Genomic DNA, 18,230 nt, shown 5'->3' with positions numbered 1-18,230 from the left:
AATAACACCTCATCTCCTACATAGGGCCCTGGTCACTAGTAGATTAAACCAGTAGCTAGCTAGCTAACTAACTAGCTAACAGCAGGGAATAACACCTCATCTCCTACATAGGGCCCTGGTCACTAGCAGATTAAACCAGTAGCTAGCTAGCTAACTAGCTAACAGCAGGGAATAACACCTCATCTCCTACATAGGGCCCTGGTCACGAGTAGATTAAACCAGTAGCTAGCTAGCTAACTAACTAACAGCAGGGAATAACACAGCATTACAGACTGAGGCAAATAAAACCTCATCTCCTACATAGAGCCCTGGTCACTAGTAGTGCCCTATAGGAGTCAAAAGACTGAGTTCACCGAGCTAGAGGTTATGGTTCACATTCAGAACTCAATGAGTCCACTGCTTTCAACTACAAGCGGTTTGGAAAGTCTTTATACCAATTATGGAGTTAACCTACTTCTTTAGGCTTAGCTAGCTGTTACCGTTTAGATTGTAGCATACACACAGAGAGAGAGATAGTGATATTAAGGACACAGAGAGAGGTAGTGATATTAAGGACACACACAGAGAGAGAGGTAGTGATATTAAGGACACAGAGGTAGTGATATTAAGGACACAGAGAGAGGTAGTGATATTAAGGACACACACAGAGAGAGAGGTAGTGATATTAAGGACACAGAGAGAGGTAGTGATATTAAGGACACAGAGAGAGGTAGTGATATTAAGGACACAGAGAGAGGTAGTGATATTAAGGACACAGAGAGAGGTAGTGATATTAAGGACACAGAGAGAGGTAGTGATATTAAGGACACACACAGAGAGAGAGGTAGTGATATTAAGGACACACACAGTAACGCCAGGGTAGTGGGTTCGATCCCCGGGACCACCCATACGTAGAATGTATGCACACATGACTGTAAGTCGCTTTGGATAAAAGCGTCTGCTAAATGGCATATATATATATATATATATATATATATTAAGGACACACACAGAGAGAGAGGTAGTGATATTAAGGACACACACAGAGAGGGGTAGTGATAATAAGGACACAGAGAGAGGGGTAGTGATAATAAGGACACAGAGAGAGGGGTAGTGATAATAAGGACACACAGAGAGGGGTAGTGATATTAAGGACACACACAGAGAGAGGGGTAGTGATAATAAGGACACACACAGAGAGGGGTAGTGATATTAAGGACACACACAGAGAGAGGGGTAGTGATAATAAGGACACACACAGAGAGAGGGGTAGTGATAATAAGGACACACACAGAGAGAGGGGTAGTGATAATAAGGACACACACAGAGAGAGGGGTAGTGATAATAAGGACACACACAGAGAGAGGGGTAGTGATAATAAGGACACACACAGAGAGAGGGGTAGTGATAATAAGGACACACACACAGAGAGGGGTAGTGATATTAAGGACACACACAGAGAGAGGGGTAGTGATAATAAGGACACACACAGAGAGAGGGGTAGTGATAATAAGGACACACACACAGAGAGGGGTAGTGATAATAAGGACACACAGAGAGAGGGGTAGTGATAATAAGGACACACCAATCAGAGATCAGATTTATAGAACACTAATCCTTATCCTATTAGAATGTTCTGACTACACCAACATTCCTTCCTGGCTCCAAACCATTCTACAAATGTGAACTATGTCTGACACCATGCCTATTTTCAGCTGGGGGGGATCAGACAACAGAAGCTGTGTTAAAGTAGTGGAGACATATGCAGAGACGATGAAGCAGAGGGTTGCCTTCCCCCTTAACATCCTCCTTCCCTAGCCCCTCAAATCTTTCCTGGTTGGATATATCTAATATAGAGATGGTTTCATTTAGACTTCAACAGGGCTCTTTGGATACATCTAATATAGAGATGGTTTCATTTAGACTTCCATAGGGCTCTTTGGATACATCTAATATAGAGATGGTTTCATTTAGACTTCCATAGGGCTCTTTGGATACATCTAATATAGAGATGGTTTCATTTAGACTTCTATAGGGCTCTTTGGATACATCTAATATAGAGATGGTTTCATTTAGACTTCCATAGGGCTCTTTGGATACATCTAATATAGAGATGGTTTCATTTAGACTTCCATAGGGCTCTTTGGATACATCTAATATAGAGATGGTTTCATTTAGACTTCCATAGGGCTCTTTGGATACATCTAATATAGAGATGGTTTCATTTAGACTTCCATAGGGCTCTTTGGATACATCTAATATAGAGATGGTTTCATTTAGACTTCAACAGGGCTCTTTGGATACATCTAATATAGAGATGGTTTCATTTAGACTTCAACAGGGCTCTTTGGATATATCTAATATAGAGATGGTTTCATTTAGACTTCTATAGGGCTCTTTGGATACATCTAATATAGAGATGGTTTCATTTAGACTTCCATAGGGCTCTTTGGATACATCTAATATAGAGATGGTTTCATTTAGACTTCTATAGGGCTCTTTGGATACATCTAATATAGAGATGGGGCCGGGGGGGGGGGCAGTGGGTGGGATTAGTGTGTTACCTTCTCAAATACAGGTGGGGGGCTCTTCCCCCTGCACAGGTTAGACAGAGCCCACACTGCATTCCTGGTCATGCTCAGTCTGGTGGATTTAGTCAGAAGCCTGGAGAGGAACCGGGGAGAGGAACCATGAGAGTAGTAGATATCAGAGGACACAGGACCTCCACTCTGATTTCACTGACACATCAACATAAACAGTAGTGTGTGATTGTGTGCGCTCACATTAATAGTGGTGGCAGGATATTACAGTTGAGTACGTAGTCTCTGCACACTGCACTGTCCCCTGCTATGTTACCCAACGCCCACACTGCCTGAGAGAGGAAAGGGGGGGAGAGGGGGGAGAGAAGAGAGGGGAGAGAGAGGGGGGAGAGAGGAGAGGGGGGGAGAGAGAGAGAGGGGGGGGAGGAGAGAGGGGGAGAGAGGGGGGAGAGGAGAGGGGGAGAGGAGAGAGGGGGGGAGAGGAGAGGGGGAGAGGAGGGAGAGAGAGGGGGAGGAGGAGAGAGAGGGGGAGAGGAGGAGAGAGGGGGGAGAGGAGGAGAGAGAGGGGGGTACTGCAGAGGGGGAGAGGGAGGGGAGAGAGAGGGGGAGAGAGAGGGGGAGAGAGAGGGGAGAGGAGGGGGGAGAGGAGAGGGGGAGAGGAGGAGAGAGAGGGGGAGAGAGAGCAGGTTCTGATCGTACTGTTCCAACACCACAGCTTGGTATAAATTATAGCCGGTCTTGTAATAAAACAACTCCATGACTGTTTATATGAACACGGGGGCCTTTACCTGTTCCTGAACATCTTCAAAGTCCGAGTTGAGTAGTTCTATAAAGATGGGGACTGCTCCTGCCTCGATTACTATGTTAGTCTGCATGGATGTACCTGATGCTATGTTGGTCAAGGCCCAGGCTGCCTCAAACTACACACACACACACACACACACACACACACACACAGTATTAATAACACATCGGTATTGTGTAATAAAACTCGACATAAATGTTATTGTAGACAGCAATAATTCACAACGATATCCACTATGTATTAGTAGTAAATGAAAAGCCTGACCATCCTCTTAAGTTTCTAGGATTTGTCTGGGTTATAACTTTTCTATTTTACCAGTACAAACTGTTTCCTAATATTTCCAAGGTCTCACCTGTAATGTGCAGTTGACGCTCATCTTGAGGAACTCTACAAACCTCTCTACAATGCCTGGGGTGTTGATGACCTCGTCAATAGGTGGATTGGGTTCTGGAACACATCAGACAGAATATATGAGTAATGATGTAACAATTAGCACCAAGGACTCAACCTTTACCACCCTAGAGGGAGGTCGCCGAATCAGCAGAGTTAGTGCTGGGCTTGGAGCAGGAGGGACAACAGCCCCCCAGGAGGGACAACAGCCCGAGAGTCCCTTGGACAAGGAGTGAAGGGCACGGCTATACACAGAGACCACAGAGTTTCCTGGTGATATTCACTGAACAGCCTGGTACCTTTGGACAGTAGTTTCCTGAACGTCTGTGTGGTGGTGAGTTGGAGCTCTGGGTCCTCTGAGAAGAGCATTTCCACCAGGCGTCTCGTTAGGACACCTTCCTCTGTGGCTGTGGAGTCCACGTACGAGTCGACCAGTGGACTCTCAAACATGACTCCTTCCTCGTTCAACATGTCAACGTTTCTCCTCTTGAACAGCTGCCGAATACAGGAGAGCAACAGCAGATCAGTTTCTCTGTGTGTGTGTGCGTGTGTGTGTGTGTGTGTGTGTGTGTGTGTGTGTGTGTGTGTGTGTGTGTGTGTGTGTGTGTGTGTATTCTGCCTCGGAAGAGGATAGTAAACTGTGGTAGGTGTTATACAGGTGGGTTAGGTTCTGTACCTCTCCTGTTTAGACACGAGCAGTGGGCTAGGTGTTGTCGGGCTAGGTGTTGTCGGGCTAGGTGTTGTCGGGCTAGGTGTTGTCGGGCTAGGTGTTGTCGGGCTAGGTGTTGTCGGGCTAGGTGTTAGCTTTTGAAAATGCCCAAAGAGCATTTAACATCCTACAACAGAATCTGTATGATTTAAAGCTGGTTCTAAATTCAGGTTAAACTAAATGCATGGTATTTTCAAATGCCAGGCATGTTACTAATCATGTCATTGCTACATTGGCTGGACATACTATAGAGCAAGTTAATTAAAAGTGTACAAATATTTGGGTGTGTGGGTTGATGATATAAGCTGAGCTTCACTGTGCATGTAAGGAAGCTCAAGCTGAGAATAGGTTTTATTACCGGCATAAGGATGGTTTTTCTTTTGAGGCCAGGAAGGAGCTGGTTACGATGGTGGTTACTGGCGGTTTTACAGATGTTACCTATATATGCAGGCCTCAGCCACGACCCTGAGAGCACTTGATTCAGTGTATCATTGCAGCCCTCAGCCACGACCCTGAGAGCACTTGATTCAGTGTATCATTGCAGCCCTCAGCCACGACCCTGAGAGCACTTGATTCAGTGTATCATTGCAGCCCACAGCCACGACCCTGAGAGCACTTGATTCAGTGTATCATTGCAGCCCTCAGCCACGACCCTGAGAGCACTTGATTCAGTGTATCATTGCAGCCCACAGCCACAACCCTAACACATCATTGATTGTCTACAGTGGCTGGTCATTGCAGCCTCTCAGCCACTGACCATTTATAAGGCTGAAAGCACTTTTATTCAGTGTAAATAAATATAAAGCCCTTACAGCCAACGACCAAACATTAGAGCACTTGTTTTATTCAGTGTATCATGCAGCCCTGAACATTTTAAAATGTGACGATCTAGTTTCCTTGGTGGAGTTTAAACACTTGATTCAGTATAATCATTGCAGTTTTCAGCCACACCCTGAGAGCACTTGATTGTGTTTTTAAAGTAAAAATGTTTTTGTTGTACTGTAGTGTTTATAGTTTTGATTAATGTTGTTTTGTCTGCACTCCCTGCTGATTCAGTCTATCATTGCTAGCCCTCAAAAGGTTTATCCAATCAGAAAAACCTGTACACATCATTTGAAAATGTGTTTAAAAGGTGTTATACAGCTGTTGGCTGGTTCTCATTGACCTCTCCTGGCTTAAACACTGGTATACACTCATTTATAAGGCCATGTTGGGTAAAATGCCATTTTATCTCTGTTCTTTTTTTAGTCAGGTCAGTAAATAAATATAAATTACGGTCCCGTTCTTATTTGCTTCTAACAGTACCAAACATTAGAACAGGACATGGTTCAAATAGTTTTAGTTATTCAGCTCCGTGGTCCTGGAATTCTCTCCTGAACATTTAAAAATGTGACGATCTAGTTTCGTTGGTGGAGTTTAAACACTTGATCGATGTATATAATCACAGAAGAGTGTAATTGTTTTTAGGACAGCTGTTTTTAGTCCAGATGTTTGTGTTTTTAAAGTAAAAATGTTTTTGTTGTACTGTATGTGTGTTTATAGTTTTGTTTAATGTTGTTCTGTCTGAAACGTTGTTCTCCCTGCTGCTATGAGAAAAACCTGTATAAATAAAAGTTTAAATAATGTTTTTAAAAAGGTGTTATACATGTGGGTTAGGTTTTGTACCTCTCCTGTTTAGACACTAGCAGTGAGCTAGGTGTTCTAGGCTAGGTGCTCTAGGCTAGGTGTTATACAGGTGGGTTAGGTTCTGTACCTCTCCTGTTTAGACACTAGCAGTGAGCTAGGTGCTCTAGGCTAGGTGCTCTAGGCTAGGTGTTATACAGGTGGGTTAGGTTCTGTACCTCTCCTGTTTAGACACTAGCAGTGAGCTAGGTGCTCTAGGCTAGGTGCTCTAGGCTAGGTGCTCTAGGCTAGGTGTTATACAGGTGGGTTAGGTTCTGTACCTCTCCTGTTTAGACACTAGCAGTGAGCTAGGTGCTCTAGGCTAGGGGCTCTAGGCTAGGGGCTCTAGGCTAGGGGCTCTAGGCTAGGGGCTCTAGGCTAGGGGCTCTAGGCTAGGGGCTCTAGGCTAGGGGCTCTAGGATGTGTACCTGTTGTTCTCGTTTCTGCTTCCTCAGCTGGACACCCTCCTCCTCTCTCCTGCGTCTCATCTCCTCCACATTCAGGGCTTTGTTCTTGTAGCTGTTCATCCTGTGGTTATCCTTCGCTGGACTGGCTGACGGCTCTGAAGCGCACACACACACACACACGTTAGATCATCTTTATAACAACAAGTCCAACTAATCCGATCTTAAGGACAGAACTTTTATTTATTTTACAAAGTTTATCATAGAACGGTTAGGCCTTCAACAAATTGAAGTCTAGCAACAGTCGTCAGGAAAAACACTCAAGAGAAGTAACACATTTCCCAAGGAACAAGACTCTTCCACAGGAAGTCTATTGTGTGTGTCTCAGATCCCAGAGTATAGGCTTGGTGAGGTCACAGGGGTGGGGGGTATGTGAGCCCAGTATAAACAATCTCCTGGAAACAGAGCACTGCCACATGGGTAAAATTACACTGGATATTCAAATAGAGACTTACATATAGCCCAAGTTAACTTCTCTCTGACTTGTCATAAACCAAAACACACACAGACAGTGGAAACACACAGACAACACTGCCCCACAGACACAGAGATGCAGCCCACAGACAGAGGCTCTATTCTCCAGCATTCAGCTGGCAGACAAAAACATTGATTCAGGAGAGTTAATTGCTGAGTTAGCAGGAAGTGCCTGATCAGCCAGCCGACTGACCACTGTGCAAACTGCCCCAACTCAGCATTTGTGCAGTCATGGTACCAGACTCGTTAACAGAAGCAGCCAGACTGGACACCAGACCCGTTACCAGCCAGACTGGACACCAGACCCGTTACCAGAAGCAGCCAGACTGGAACCAGCCCAGACCCGTTACCAGAAGCAGCCAGACTGGCAGCCAGACTGGACACCAGACCCGTTACCAGAAGCAGCCAGACTGGACCAGACCAGACCCAGTTACCAGAAGCAGCCAGACTGGACAGTTACCAGAAGCAGCCAGACTGGACACCAGACCCGTTACCAGAAGCAGCCAGACTGGACACCAGACCCGTTACCAGAAGCAGCCAGACTGGACACCAGACCCGTTACCAGAAGCAGCCAGACTGGACACCAGACCCGTTACCAGAAGCAGCCAGACTGGACACCAGACCCGTTACCAGAAGCAGCCAGACTGGACACCAGACCCGTTACCAGAAGCAGCCAGACTGGACACCAGACCCGTTACCAGAAGCAGCCAGACCAGTTACCAGAAGCAGCCAGACCCGTTACCACCAGACTGGACACCAGACCAGTACCAGAAGCAGCCAGACTGGACACCAGACCAGTTACCAGAAGCAGCCAGACTGGACACCAGACCCGTTACCAGAAGCAGCCGGACTCGTTACCAGAAGCAACACCAGAGCAAAACATGTAACATGAAGCAGTATATAGTCTTCAAACCTGCTGTATGTAAAATAGTGTCTGCTATAGATCGGAAAATAAATACATGCGACTCTGGACTACAATAATGTTTTCCTAATAAAGTTACATCTGATTTGTGTTTTGTTTCCTTGCCACGATACTAACGAATATGGTAATACTGGTATGGTTCCGGCCCTTGTGTGTGTAAAGAGAGGGCAGGGCAGGGTGTGGCTTCAACCTGTACAACCCATAAACGAGACTCAACCACTATTTGTTCCTGGAAGGAAGGGTCAGGAGGCCGGAGATCATAACGGTTCCTGTAGTTCTTGACCAGGTTTGCACACACTGCAGCAGGGATTTTGGCCCACTCCTCCATACAGACCTTCTCCAGATCCTTCAGGTTTCGGGGCTGTCGCTGGGCAATACGGTCTTTTAGCGCCCTCCAAAGATTTTTAGTCTGGAGACTGGCTAGGCCACTCCAGGACCTTGAGATGCTTCTTACGGAGCCAATCCTTAGTTGCCCTGGCTGTGTGTTTCGGGTCGTTGTCATGCTGGAAGACCCAGCCACGACCCATCTTCAATGCTCTTACTGAGGGAAGGAGGTTGTTGGCCAAAATCTCGCGATACATGGCCCCATCCATCCTCCCCTCAATACGATGCAGTCGTCCTGTCCCCTTTGCAGAAAAGCATCCCCAAAGAAGGATGTTTCCACCTCCATGCTTCACGGTTGGGATGGTGCTCTTGGGGTTGTACTCATCCTTCTTCTTCCTCCAAACACGGCAAGTGGAGTTTAGACCAAAAAGCTCTATTTTTGTCTCATTAGACCACATGACCTTCTCCCATTCCTCCTCTGGATCATCCAGATGGTCATTGGCAAACTTCAGTCGGGCCTGGACATGTGCTGGCTTGAGCAGGGGGTCCTTGCGTGCGCTGCAGGATTTTAATCCATGACAACGTAGTGTGTGTGGTTCTTTGAGACTGTGGTCCCAGCTCCATTCAGGTCATTGACCAGGTCCTGCCGTGTAGTTCTGGGCTGATCCCTCACCTTCCTCATGATCATTGACGCCCCACGAGGTGAGATCTTGCATGGAGCCCCAGACAGAGGGTGATTGACCGTCATCTTGAACTTCTTCCATTTTCTAATAATTGCGCCAACAGTTGTTGCCTTCACACCAAGCTGCTTGCCTATTGTCCTGTAGCCCATCCCAGACTTGTGCAGGTCTACAATTTTATCCCTAATGTCCTTACACAGCTCCCTGGTCTTGGCCATTGTGGAGAGGTTGGAGCCTTGTTTGATTGAGTGTGTGTGGACAGGTGTCTTTTATACATGTAAAAGAGTTCAAACAGGTGCAGTTAATGCAGGTAATGAGTGGAGAACAGGTCTGTGAGAGCCGGAATTATTACTGGTTGGTAGGTGATCAAATACTTAATGTCAAGCAATAAAATGCTAATTAATTACTTAAAAATCATACGTGATTTTCTGGATTTTTGTTTTAGATTCCGTCTCTCACAGTTGAAGTGTACCTATGATAAAAATTACAGACCTCTACATGCTTTGTAAGTAGGAAAGCCTGCAAAATCGGCAGTGTATCAAATACTTGTTCTCCCCACTGTATATCCACACCCACATAGACAAAACAGTACATATATCCACACCCACATCACAACTGATGCTACCAGACTCTTGTTTATCATTGCTAATATTGCATAATTTAAAACACTTGCCCCCCCAAATCCCCTCTCCTTGATACATGTGTAAATATTACAATATAAATTGTGCCTTCCTGTATTATAGTTCTGCTTAAACACACACACACACACACACACACACACACACACATACATACATACATACATACATACATACATACATACATATATATATTCTACTAGGATATTTACTTTGTTCTTATTCAGATATTTTATCATTTAGTGTTGTTGCATTGTCAAGACAGAACCAGCAAGGAATGCATTTCATTGGACGGTGAATACAGGTACTAGAGGTCGACCGATTAATCGGAATGGCCGATTAATTAGGAACGATTTCAAGTTTTCATAACAATCGGAAATCGGTATTTTTGGGCAGTGATTTGGCAAATTATTTCTTGTTTTCGTTTGTTTTTATACACCTTTATTTAACGAGAAAAGTCAGTTCAGAACACATTCTTATTTACAATGACAGCCTAGGAATGGTGGGTTAACTGCCTTGTTCAGGGGCAGAACGACAGATTTTTACCTTGTCAGCTCGGGGGATTCAATCTTGCAACCTTTCGGTTAACTAGTCCAACGCTCTAACCACCTGATTACATTGCACTCCACGAGGAGCCTGCCTGTTACGCAAATGCCGTAAGAAGCCAAGGTAAGTTGCTAGCTAGCATTAAACTTATATATATATAACTTATATATATATATATATAAACTTATCTTGTAAAAAACAATCAATCAATCTTAAATCACTAGTTAACTACACATGGTTGATGATATTACTAGTTTATCTATAGTCAATGAACTAATCACTGATCATAATCTTGATGTGATTGGCCTGACTGACACATGGCTTAAGGTGTCCTCGGATGGGGCCACAGTGTCTCCTGACCCCTCCTGTCTCAGCCTCCAGTATTTATGCTGCAATAGTTTGTGTCGGGGGCTAGGTTCAGTTTGTTATATCTGGAGTACTTCTCCTGTCCTATTCGGTGTCCTGTGTGAATTAAAGTGTGCTCTCTCTAATTGTCTCTTTCTCTCGGAGGACCTGAGCCCCAGGACCATGCCTCAGGACTACCTGACATGATGACTTCTTGCTGTCCCCAGTCCACCTGGGCGTGCTGCTGCTCCAGTTTCAACTGTTCTGCCTTATTAATATTGGACCATGCTGGTCATTTATGAACATTTGAACATCTTGGCCATGTTCTGCTATAATCTACACCCGGCACAGCCAGAAGAGGACTGGCCACCCCACATAGCCTGGTTCCTCTCTAGGTTTCTTCCTAGGTTTTGGCCTTTCTAGGGAGTATTTTCTAGCCACCGTGCATCTACACCTGCATTGCTTGCTGTTTGGGGTTTTAGGCTGGGTTTCTGTACAGCACTTTGAGATATCAGCTGATGTACGAAGGGCTATATAAATAAATCTGATTTGATCTAGCGTGTCCTGCGTTGCATATAATCTATGCGGTGCGCACTCGCGAAAAAGGACTGTCGTTGCTCCAACGTGTACCAAACCATAAACATCAATGCCTTTCTTAAAATCAATAGACATGTATATATTTTTAAACCTGCATATTTAGTTAATATTGCCTCCTAACATGAATTTCTTTTAACTAGGGAAAATGTGTCACTTCTCTTGCAACAGAGTCAAGGTATATGCAGCAGTTTGGGCTGCCTGGCTCGTTGCGAACTGTGTGAAGACCATTTCTTCCTAACAAAGACTACTACCAAGTTGCCAAACAGGGGATGATTTAACAAAAGAGCATTTGCGAAAAAAGCACAATCGTTGCACGACTGTACCTAACCATACACATCAATGCCTTTCTTAAAATCAATACACAGAAGTATATATTTTTAAACCTGCATATTTTGGCTAAAAGAAATCCAGGTTAGCAGGCAATATTAACCAGGTGAAATTGTGTCACTTCTCTTGCGTTCATTGCACGCAGAGTCAGGGTATATGCAACAGTTTGGGCTGCCTGGCTCATTGCGAACTAATTTGCAGGAATTTTACATAATTATGACGTAACATTGAAGGTTGGAATTTTAGACTGATGGATGCCACCCGTTAGATAAAATACGGAACGGTTCCGTATTTCACTGAAAGAATAAACGTTTGGTTTTCGAGATGATAGTTTCTGGATTCAAAGGCTCGTATTTCTGTGTGTTATGTTATAATTAAATCTATGATTTGATAAAGCAGTCTGACTGAGCGGTGGTAGGCAGCAGCAGGCTCGTAAGCATTCATTCAAACAGCACTTTTGTGCGTTTGCCAGCAGCTGTTTATGACTTCAAGCCTATCAACTCCCGAGATTAGGCTGGTGTAACCGATGTGAAATGGCTCGCTAGTTAGCGGGGTGAGCGCTAATAGCGTTTCAAACGTCACTCACTCTGAGACTTGGAGTAGTTGTTCCCCTTGCTCCGCAAGGGCCGCGGCTTTTGTGGAGCGATGGGTAACGATGCTTCGAGGCTGGCTGTTGTCGTTGTGTTCCTGGTTCGAGCCCAGGTAGGGGCGAGGAGAGGGACGGAAGCTATACTGTTACACTGGCAATACTATAGTGCATATAAGAACATCCAATAGTCAAAGGTATATGAAATACAAATGGTATAGAGAGAAATTGTCCTATAACAACCAGCTCTCATATGTTCTGAGCAAGGAACATAAACGGTAGCTTTTTTTACATGGCACATATTGCACTTTTACTTTCTTCTCCAACACTTTGCTTCTGCATTATTTAAACCAAATTGAACATGTTTCATTATTTATTTGAGGCTAAATTGATTTGATTGATGCATTATATTAAGTTAAAATAAAAGTGTTCATTCAGTATTGTTTTAATTATCATTAATACAAATAAATTAATTAATTCACTTTTTTTTTTAAATTACCGATTACTCTACTGCTTTTTTGGTCCCCCAATAATCAGTACCGGCATTGAAAAATCATAAATCGGTCGACCTCTACCATGTACATATGATTAATACAACTTGAACTCTTGAAACACACACAGCACAGAGGGCGATTGGCATGTTGATGTTGCTCAGTGAGTACAAACTAGTTTGACCAGAGGAGAAGTGAGCCACTCAACACAAGGGCAACTGTCTGATAACGACATGATAGCTCATGCATGATGAAACTAAACTACTTTTAAAAGTGCAGAGAGTGAGAAAGGAGGAGCAAGTGAAGGACATTTAGATATGTGGAGAACACTACTAGTCAGAGGGAAACACTACTAGTCAGAGGGAAACACTACTAGTCAGAGGGAAACACTACTAGTCAGAGGGAAACACTACTAGTCAGAGGGAAACACTACTAGTCAGAGGGAAACACTACTAGTCAGAGGGAAACACTACTAGTCAGAGGGAAACACTACTGGTCAGAGGGAAACACTACTAGTCAGAGGGAAACACTACTAGTCAGAGGGAAACACTACTAGTCAGAGGGAAACACTACTAGTCAGAGGGAAACACTACTAGTCAGAAACACTACTAGGGAAACACTACTAGTCAGAGGGAAACTACTAGTCTAGTCAGAGGGAAACACTACTAGTCAGAGGGAAACACTACTAGTCAGAGGGAAAAACACTACTAGTCAGAGGGAAACACTACTAGTCAGAGGGAAACACTACTAGTCAGAGGGGGAAACACTACTAGTCAGAGGGAAACACTACTAGTCAGAGGGAAACACTACTAGTCAGAGGGAAACACTACTAGTCAGGGAAACACTACTAGTCAGAGGGAAACACTACTAGTCAGTGGTCAGAGGGAAACACTACTAGTCAGAGGGAAACACTACTAGTCAGTGGTCAGGGAAACACTACTAGTCAGTGGTCAGAGGGAAACACTACTAGTCAGTGGTCAGGGAAACACTACTAGTCAGTGGTCAGGGAAACACTACTAGTCAGTGGTCAGGGAAACACTACTAGTCAGTGGTCAGGGAAACACTACTAGTCAGTGGTCAGAAAAACACTACTAGTCAGTGGTCAGAGGGAAACACTACTAGTCAGTGGTCAGAGGGAAACACTACTAGTCAGTGGTCAGAGGGAAACACTACTAGTCAGTGGTCAGAAGGAAACACTACTAGTCAGTGGTCAGAGGGAAACACTACTAGTCAGTGGTCAGAGGGAAACACTACTAGTCAGTGGTCAGAGGGAAACACTACTAGTCAGTGGTCAGAGGGAAACACTACTAGTCAGTGGTCAGAGGGAAACACTACTAGTCAGTGGTCAGAGGGTAACACTACTAGTCAGAGGGAAACACTACTAGTCAGAGGGAAACACTACTAGTCAGAGGGAAACACTACTAGTCAGAGGGAAACACTACTAGTCAGAGGGAAACACTACTAGTCAGAGGGAAACACTACTAGTCAGAGGGAAACACTACTAGTCAGAGGGAAACACTACTAGTCAGAGGGAAACACTACTAGTCAGAGGGAAACACTACTAGTCAGAGGGAAACACTACTAGTCAGAGGGAAACACTACTAGTCAGAGGGAAACACTACTAGTCAGAGGGAAACACTACTAGTCAGAGGGAAACACTACTAGTCAGAGGGAAACACTACTAGTCAGAGGGAAACACTACTAGTCAGAGGGAAACACTACTAGTCAGAGGGAAACACTACTAGTCAGAGGGAAACACTACTAGTCAGTCAGGGAAACACTACTAGTCAGTCAGGGAAACACTACTAGTCAGAGGGAAACACTACTAGTCAGAGGGAAACACTACTAGTCAGAGGGAAACACTACTGGTCAGAGGGAAACACTACTAGTCAGAGGGAAACACTACTAGTCAGAGGGAAACACTACTAGTCAGAGGGAAACACTACTAGTCAGAGGGAAACACTACTAGTCAGTGGTCAGAGGGAAACACTACTAGTCAGTGGTCAGAGGGAAACACTACTAGTCAGTGGTCAGAGGGAAACACTACTAGTCAGTGGTCAGAGGGAAACACTACTAGTCAGTGGTCAGAGGGAAACACTACTAGTCAGTGGTCAGAGGGAAACACTACTAGTCAGTGGTCAGAGGGAAACACTACTAGTCAGTGGTCAGAGGGAAACACTACTAGTCAGTGGTCAGAGGGAAACACTACTAGTCAGTGGTCAGAGGGAACACTACTAGTCAGGAAACACTACTAGTCAGTGGTCAGAGGGAAACACTACTAGTCAGTGGTCAGAGGGAAACACTACTAGTCAGTGGTCAGAAGGAAACACTACTAGTCAGTGGTCAGAGGGAAACACTACTAGTCAGTGGTCAGAAGGAAACACTACTAGTCAGTGGTCAGAGGGAAACACTACTAGTCAGTGGTCAGTCAGGGTCAGACACACTACTAGTCAGTGGTCAGAGGGAAACACTACTACTAGTCAGTGGTCAGAGGGAAACACTACTAGTCAGTGGTCAGAGGGAAACACTACAGTGGTCAGAGGGAAACACTACTAGTCAGTGGTCAGAGGGAAACACTACTAGTCAGTGGTCAGAGGGAAACACTACTAGTCAGTGGTCAGAGGGAAACACTACTAGTCAGTGGTCAGAGGGAAACACTACTAGTCAGTGGTCAGAGGGAAACACTACTAGTCAGTGGTCAGAAGGAAAGGTGGAGAGAGAAGCAGCAAGTGAGAAGGTGGTCAGATATGTTGAGGACAAAGAGAACCTGGAAAAAGTGATGATACTCATTTGGCTAGGTGATAATGTTCGTTCTCTCTACTGGACACACACTTCCAGTGTTTTCTATCAGTGCCCCTCTCTCCCCTCAAACTAAAAGTAAACAACTGACACCTCCCTGCCTAAATAGTTGAGAGATCTCTATTACACTATCAATAGAAATTCAGCCATTTTCCACGTGTCTTGAGTTTGACATGTGGCTAACGTCGAGTTCAAAATAAAACATACTGGAAATAACTTCTGGCTAGCTAGCGGTCTTGAGCAGCAGTCTTCACTTGGGTCACACAGTCTTGTGACACAAATGTGACAATGCATTAAATTCAATGGAGTATGATAGCTAGCGAGCAAGCTCAGTTAGTTCAGTTATGAACCTTGTGGTAGCAACGTTTGAGTATATGTAGCTAGCTAGATAGCCAACTAGTTAACTGTAGCTTGTCAACAAACAAAAAAATAACGTAGGTGTGGTCCACCCTAGTTAACTCAGTCAATATAAAACGTACCAGTGGTATGGCTGGTTGCTAACTTCAGTACCTAGTTAAATTGACAGTTAACTAGCTTAACCACCTGCGTACTAGTTCGCTTCCATGCTAACGTTACCTTCTAACACACAGCAAAACGCGTATTACTAGCTAACAGACGACGCATGTAACGTTAGCTGTTGAAATGGCTAAATTAGCTCATAACGCTGCTTTGTTGAAGGAAACGTCGTCTAAAAGAACAACATTTTACCAGGAAAGGTGGCCAATTTGTAGACGAGCACCCATAGTCATTACGATATTATAAACAATATTTTTGGTTTGCTCGCTACGTCGACTAGGGAGTTCACTTAGCGAACTTAGCTAGCAGGGATTTGACAAGAATTGGATCCAAACGCTCGTTATTCTCTCGCCCCGTGTGGTCTAGAAACACAAGATCGTAACTTACCCATTTTTTTTTATTTATTTTTTTATCTCAAATGACAGATACTTCGTGTGTTGTTTAGAAATAAAGAGTAAATCCTCTTTCTCTCCTGGCTTTCCAGAATCTGCTCTTCACAGACGATATGTCGTCATGAGAAATACGGAGGGCGAGAGATGACAAATTTAATCCCACTGTTTCCCACGGACGCTAGGGGGCGCGAATACGAAACCTCTGTTCATTTAACATTTACATTACATTTAAGTCATTTAGCAGACGCTCTTATCCAGAGCGACTTATTTAAATAATAATAATAATAATAATAATAATAATAATACATTATTGCGCAATACATTTCGTCACAAATTAAAACAATGGAATATATTTATGATATTTGATAAAGTTTAAAGTCTTAAGGTTGCGTGCACAGGTACATACTTAAAAAAAAAAAATGAAAAATCGGCAAAATCTTATTCAACATCCAAGCAATTATTGAAAAGATGTCACTGGCTGTCGAGACAAATTCACAGCCCACACCGAGTGTACAAAACATTAGGAACACCTGCTCTTTCCATGACATACACTGACCAGGTGAATGCAGATGAAAGCTATCATCCCTTAATGATGTCCCTAAATGCACTTCAATCAATGTAGATGATCACATCAAATGTTATTAGTCACATGTGCCGAATACAACAGGTCTACGTAGACCTTACAGTGAAATGCTTTCTTGAATAACCAACAATGCAGTTTAATATATATATGTATTTTTAAAGTGAATAAGAATTAGAATACAACAGTCATAAGTAATTAAAGACCTTACAGTAAAATAACTGAAGACTATATACAGGTGTTAGTAGACCTCAATGTGAAATATGTACATGAATACAACAGGTGTAGATAGACAACTGAGCGTAACAGAGATGTAAAGAGGGGGAGAAAATGAATGCTTTCAGGTTGCATTTTTAATTAAAGAGCAGCAGTAAAATAACAGTAGCAAGACTATATACAGGGGGTTACCGGTACAGAGTCAATGTGCGTTGAGGTAATATGTACATGTAGGTAGCGTTATTAAGTGACTACGCATAGATGATAACAACAGAGCGTAACAGAGATGTAAAGAGGGGGGAGGAGCAATGCAAATAGTTCAGGTTGCCATTTGATTAGATGTTCAGGAAGGAGTCTTATGTCTTGGGGGTGATGCAAGCTGTTTAGAAGCCTCTTGGACCTAGACTTGGCACTTGCCATACCGGCAGTGATGCACTGGAGTCTTTGACAATTTGCCATACCAGGCCTTCCCTGACACTGCCTTGTGGTAGAGGTCCTGGCATGATGCAGGACCAGTTTGGCCCCAGTGATAGAGCTGGGCCATACCAGGCACTGATCCCTGTAGTGCCTTGTGGTCGGAGGCAGCGCAGTTGCCATACCAGGCAGTGATGCAACCAGTTAGGATGCTCTCGATGGTGTGGTCGGAAGGCAGAGCAGTTGCCATACCAGGCAGTGATGCAACCAGTTAGGATGCTCTCGATGGTGTGGTCGGAGGCAGAGCAGTTGCCATACCAGGCAGTGATGCAACCAGTTAGGATGCTCTCGATGGTGTGGTCGGAGGCAGAGCAGTTGCCATACCAGGCAGTGATGCAACCAGTTAGGATGCTCTCGATGGTGTGGTCGGAGGCAGAGCAGTTGTCATACCAGGCAGTGATGCAACCAGTTAGGATGCTCTCGGTGGTGTGGTCGGAGGCAGCGCAGTTGCCATACCAGGCAGTGATGCAACCAGTTAGGATGCTCTCGATGGTGTGGTCGGAGGCAGAGCAGTTGCCATACCAGGCAGTGATGCAACCAGTTAGGATGCTCTCGATGGTGTGGTCGGAGGCAGAGCAGTTGCCATACCAGGCAGTGATGCAACCAGTTAGGATGCTCTCGATGGTGTGGTCGGAGGCAGAGCAGTTGCCATACCAGGCAGTGATGCAACCAGTTAGGATGCTCTCGGTGGTGTGGTCGGAGGCAGAGCAGTTGCCATACCAGGCAGTGATGCAACCAGTTAGGATGCTCTCGATGGTGTGGTCGGAGGCAGAG

At 44.5% G+C, this 18,230-nt stretch overlaps 1 protein-coding gene across 1 annotated transcript in view; it reads right to left on the bottom strand.

The window, feature by feature from the left end:
- LOC127909171 (importin subunit alpha-7-like) overlaps nt 1-16,301 on the bottom strand; it is a 36,344-nt gene extending 20,043 nt beyond the window's left edge. Inside the window, exons 1-7 of the mRNA XM_052469299.1 lie at nt 16,182-16,301; nt 6,514-6,647; nt 4,014-4,209; nt 3,677-3,771; nt 3,308-3,439; nt 2,763-2,851; nt 2,544-2,643 (exon numbers count right to left, since the gene is read on the bottom strand). Of these exons, the coding sequence (XP_052325259.1) occupies nt 2,544-2,643; nt 2,763-2,851; nt 3,308-3,439; nt 3,677-3,771; nt 4,014-4,209; nt 6,514-6,647; nt 16,182-16,185 (750 nt within the window). The 5' untranslated portion in view covers nt 16,186-16,301. The remainder of the gene's footprint in view (nt 1-2,543; nt 2,644-2,762; nt 2,852-3,307; nt 3,440-3,676; nt 3,772-4,013; nt 4,210-6,513; nt 6,648-16,181) is intronic.
- Nucleotides 16,302-18,230: the final 1,929 nt, after the last annotated feature.

This window comes from Oncorhynchus keta, chromosome 19 (genome assembly GCF_023373465.1).
Source record: "Oncorhynchus keta strain PuntledgeMale-10-30-2019 chromosome 19, Oket_V2, whole genome shotgun sequence".
NCBI classification, from domain to species: Eukaryota; Metazoa; Chordata; class Actinopteri; order Salmoniformes; family Salmonidae; genus Oncorhynchus; species Oncorhynchus keta.
The sequence above is the reverse complement of the archived record's forward strand: the minus strand, read 5'-3'. Positions and strand labels throughout refer to the sequence as shown.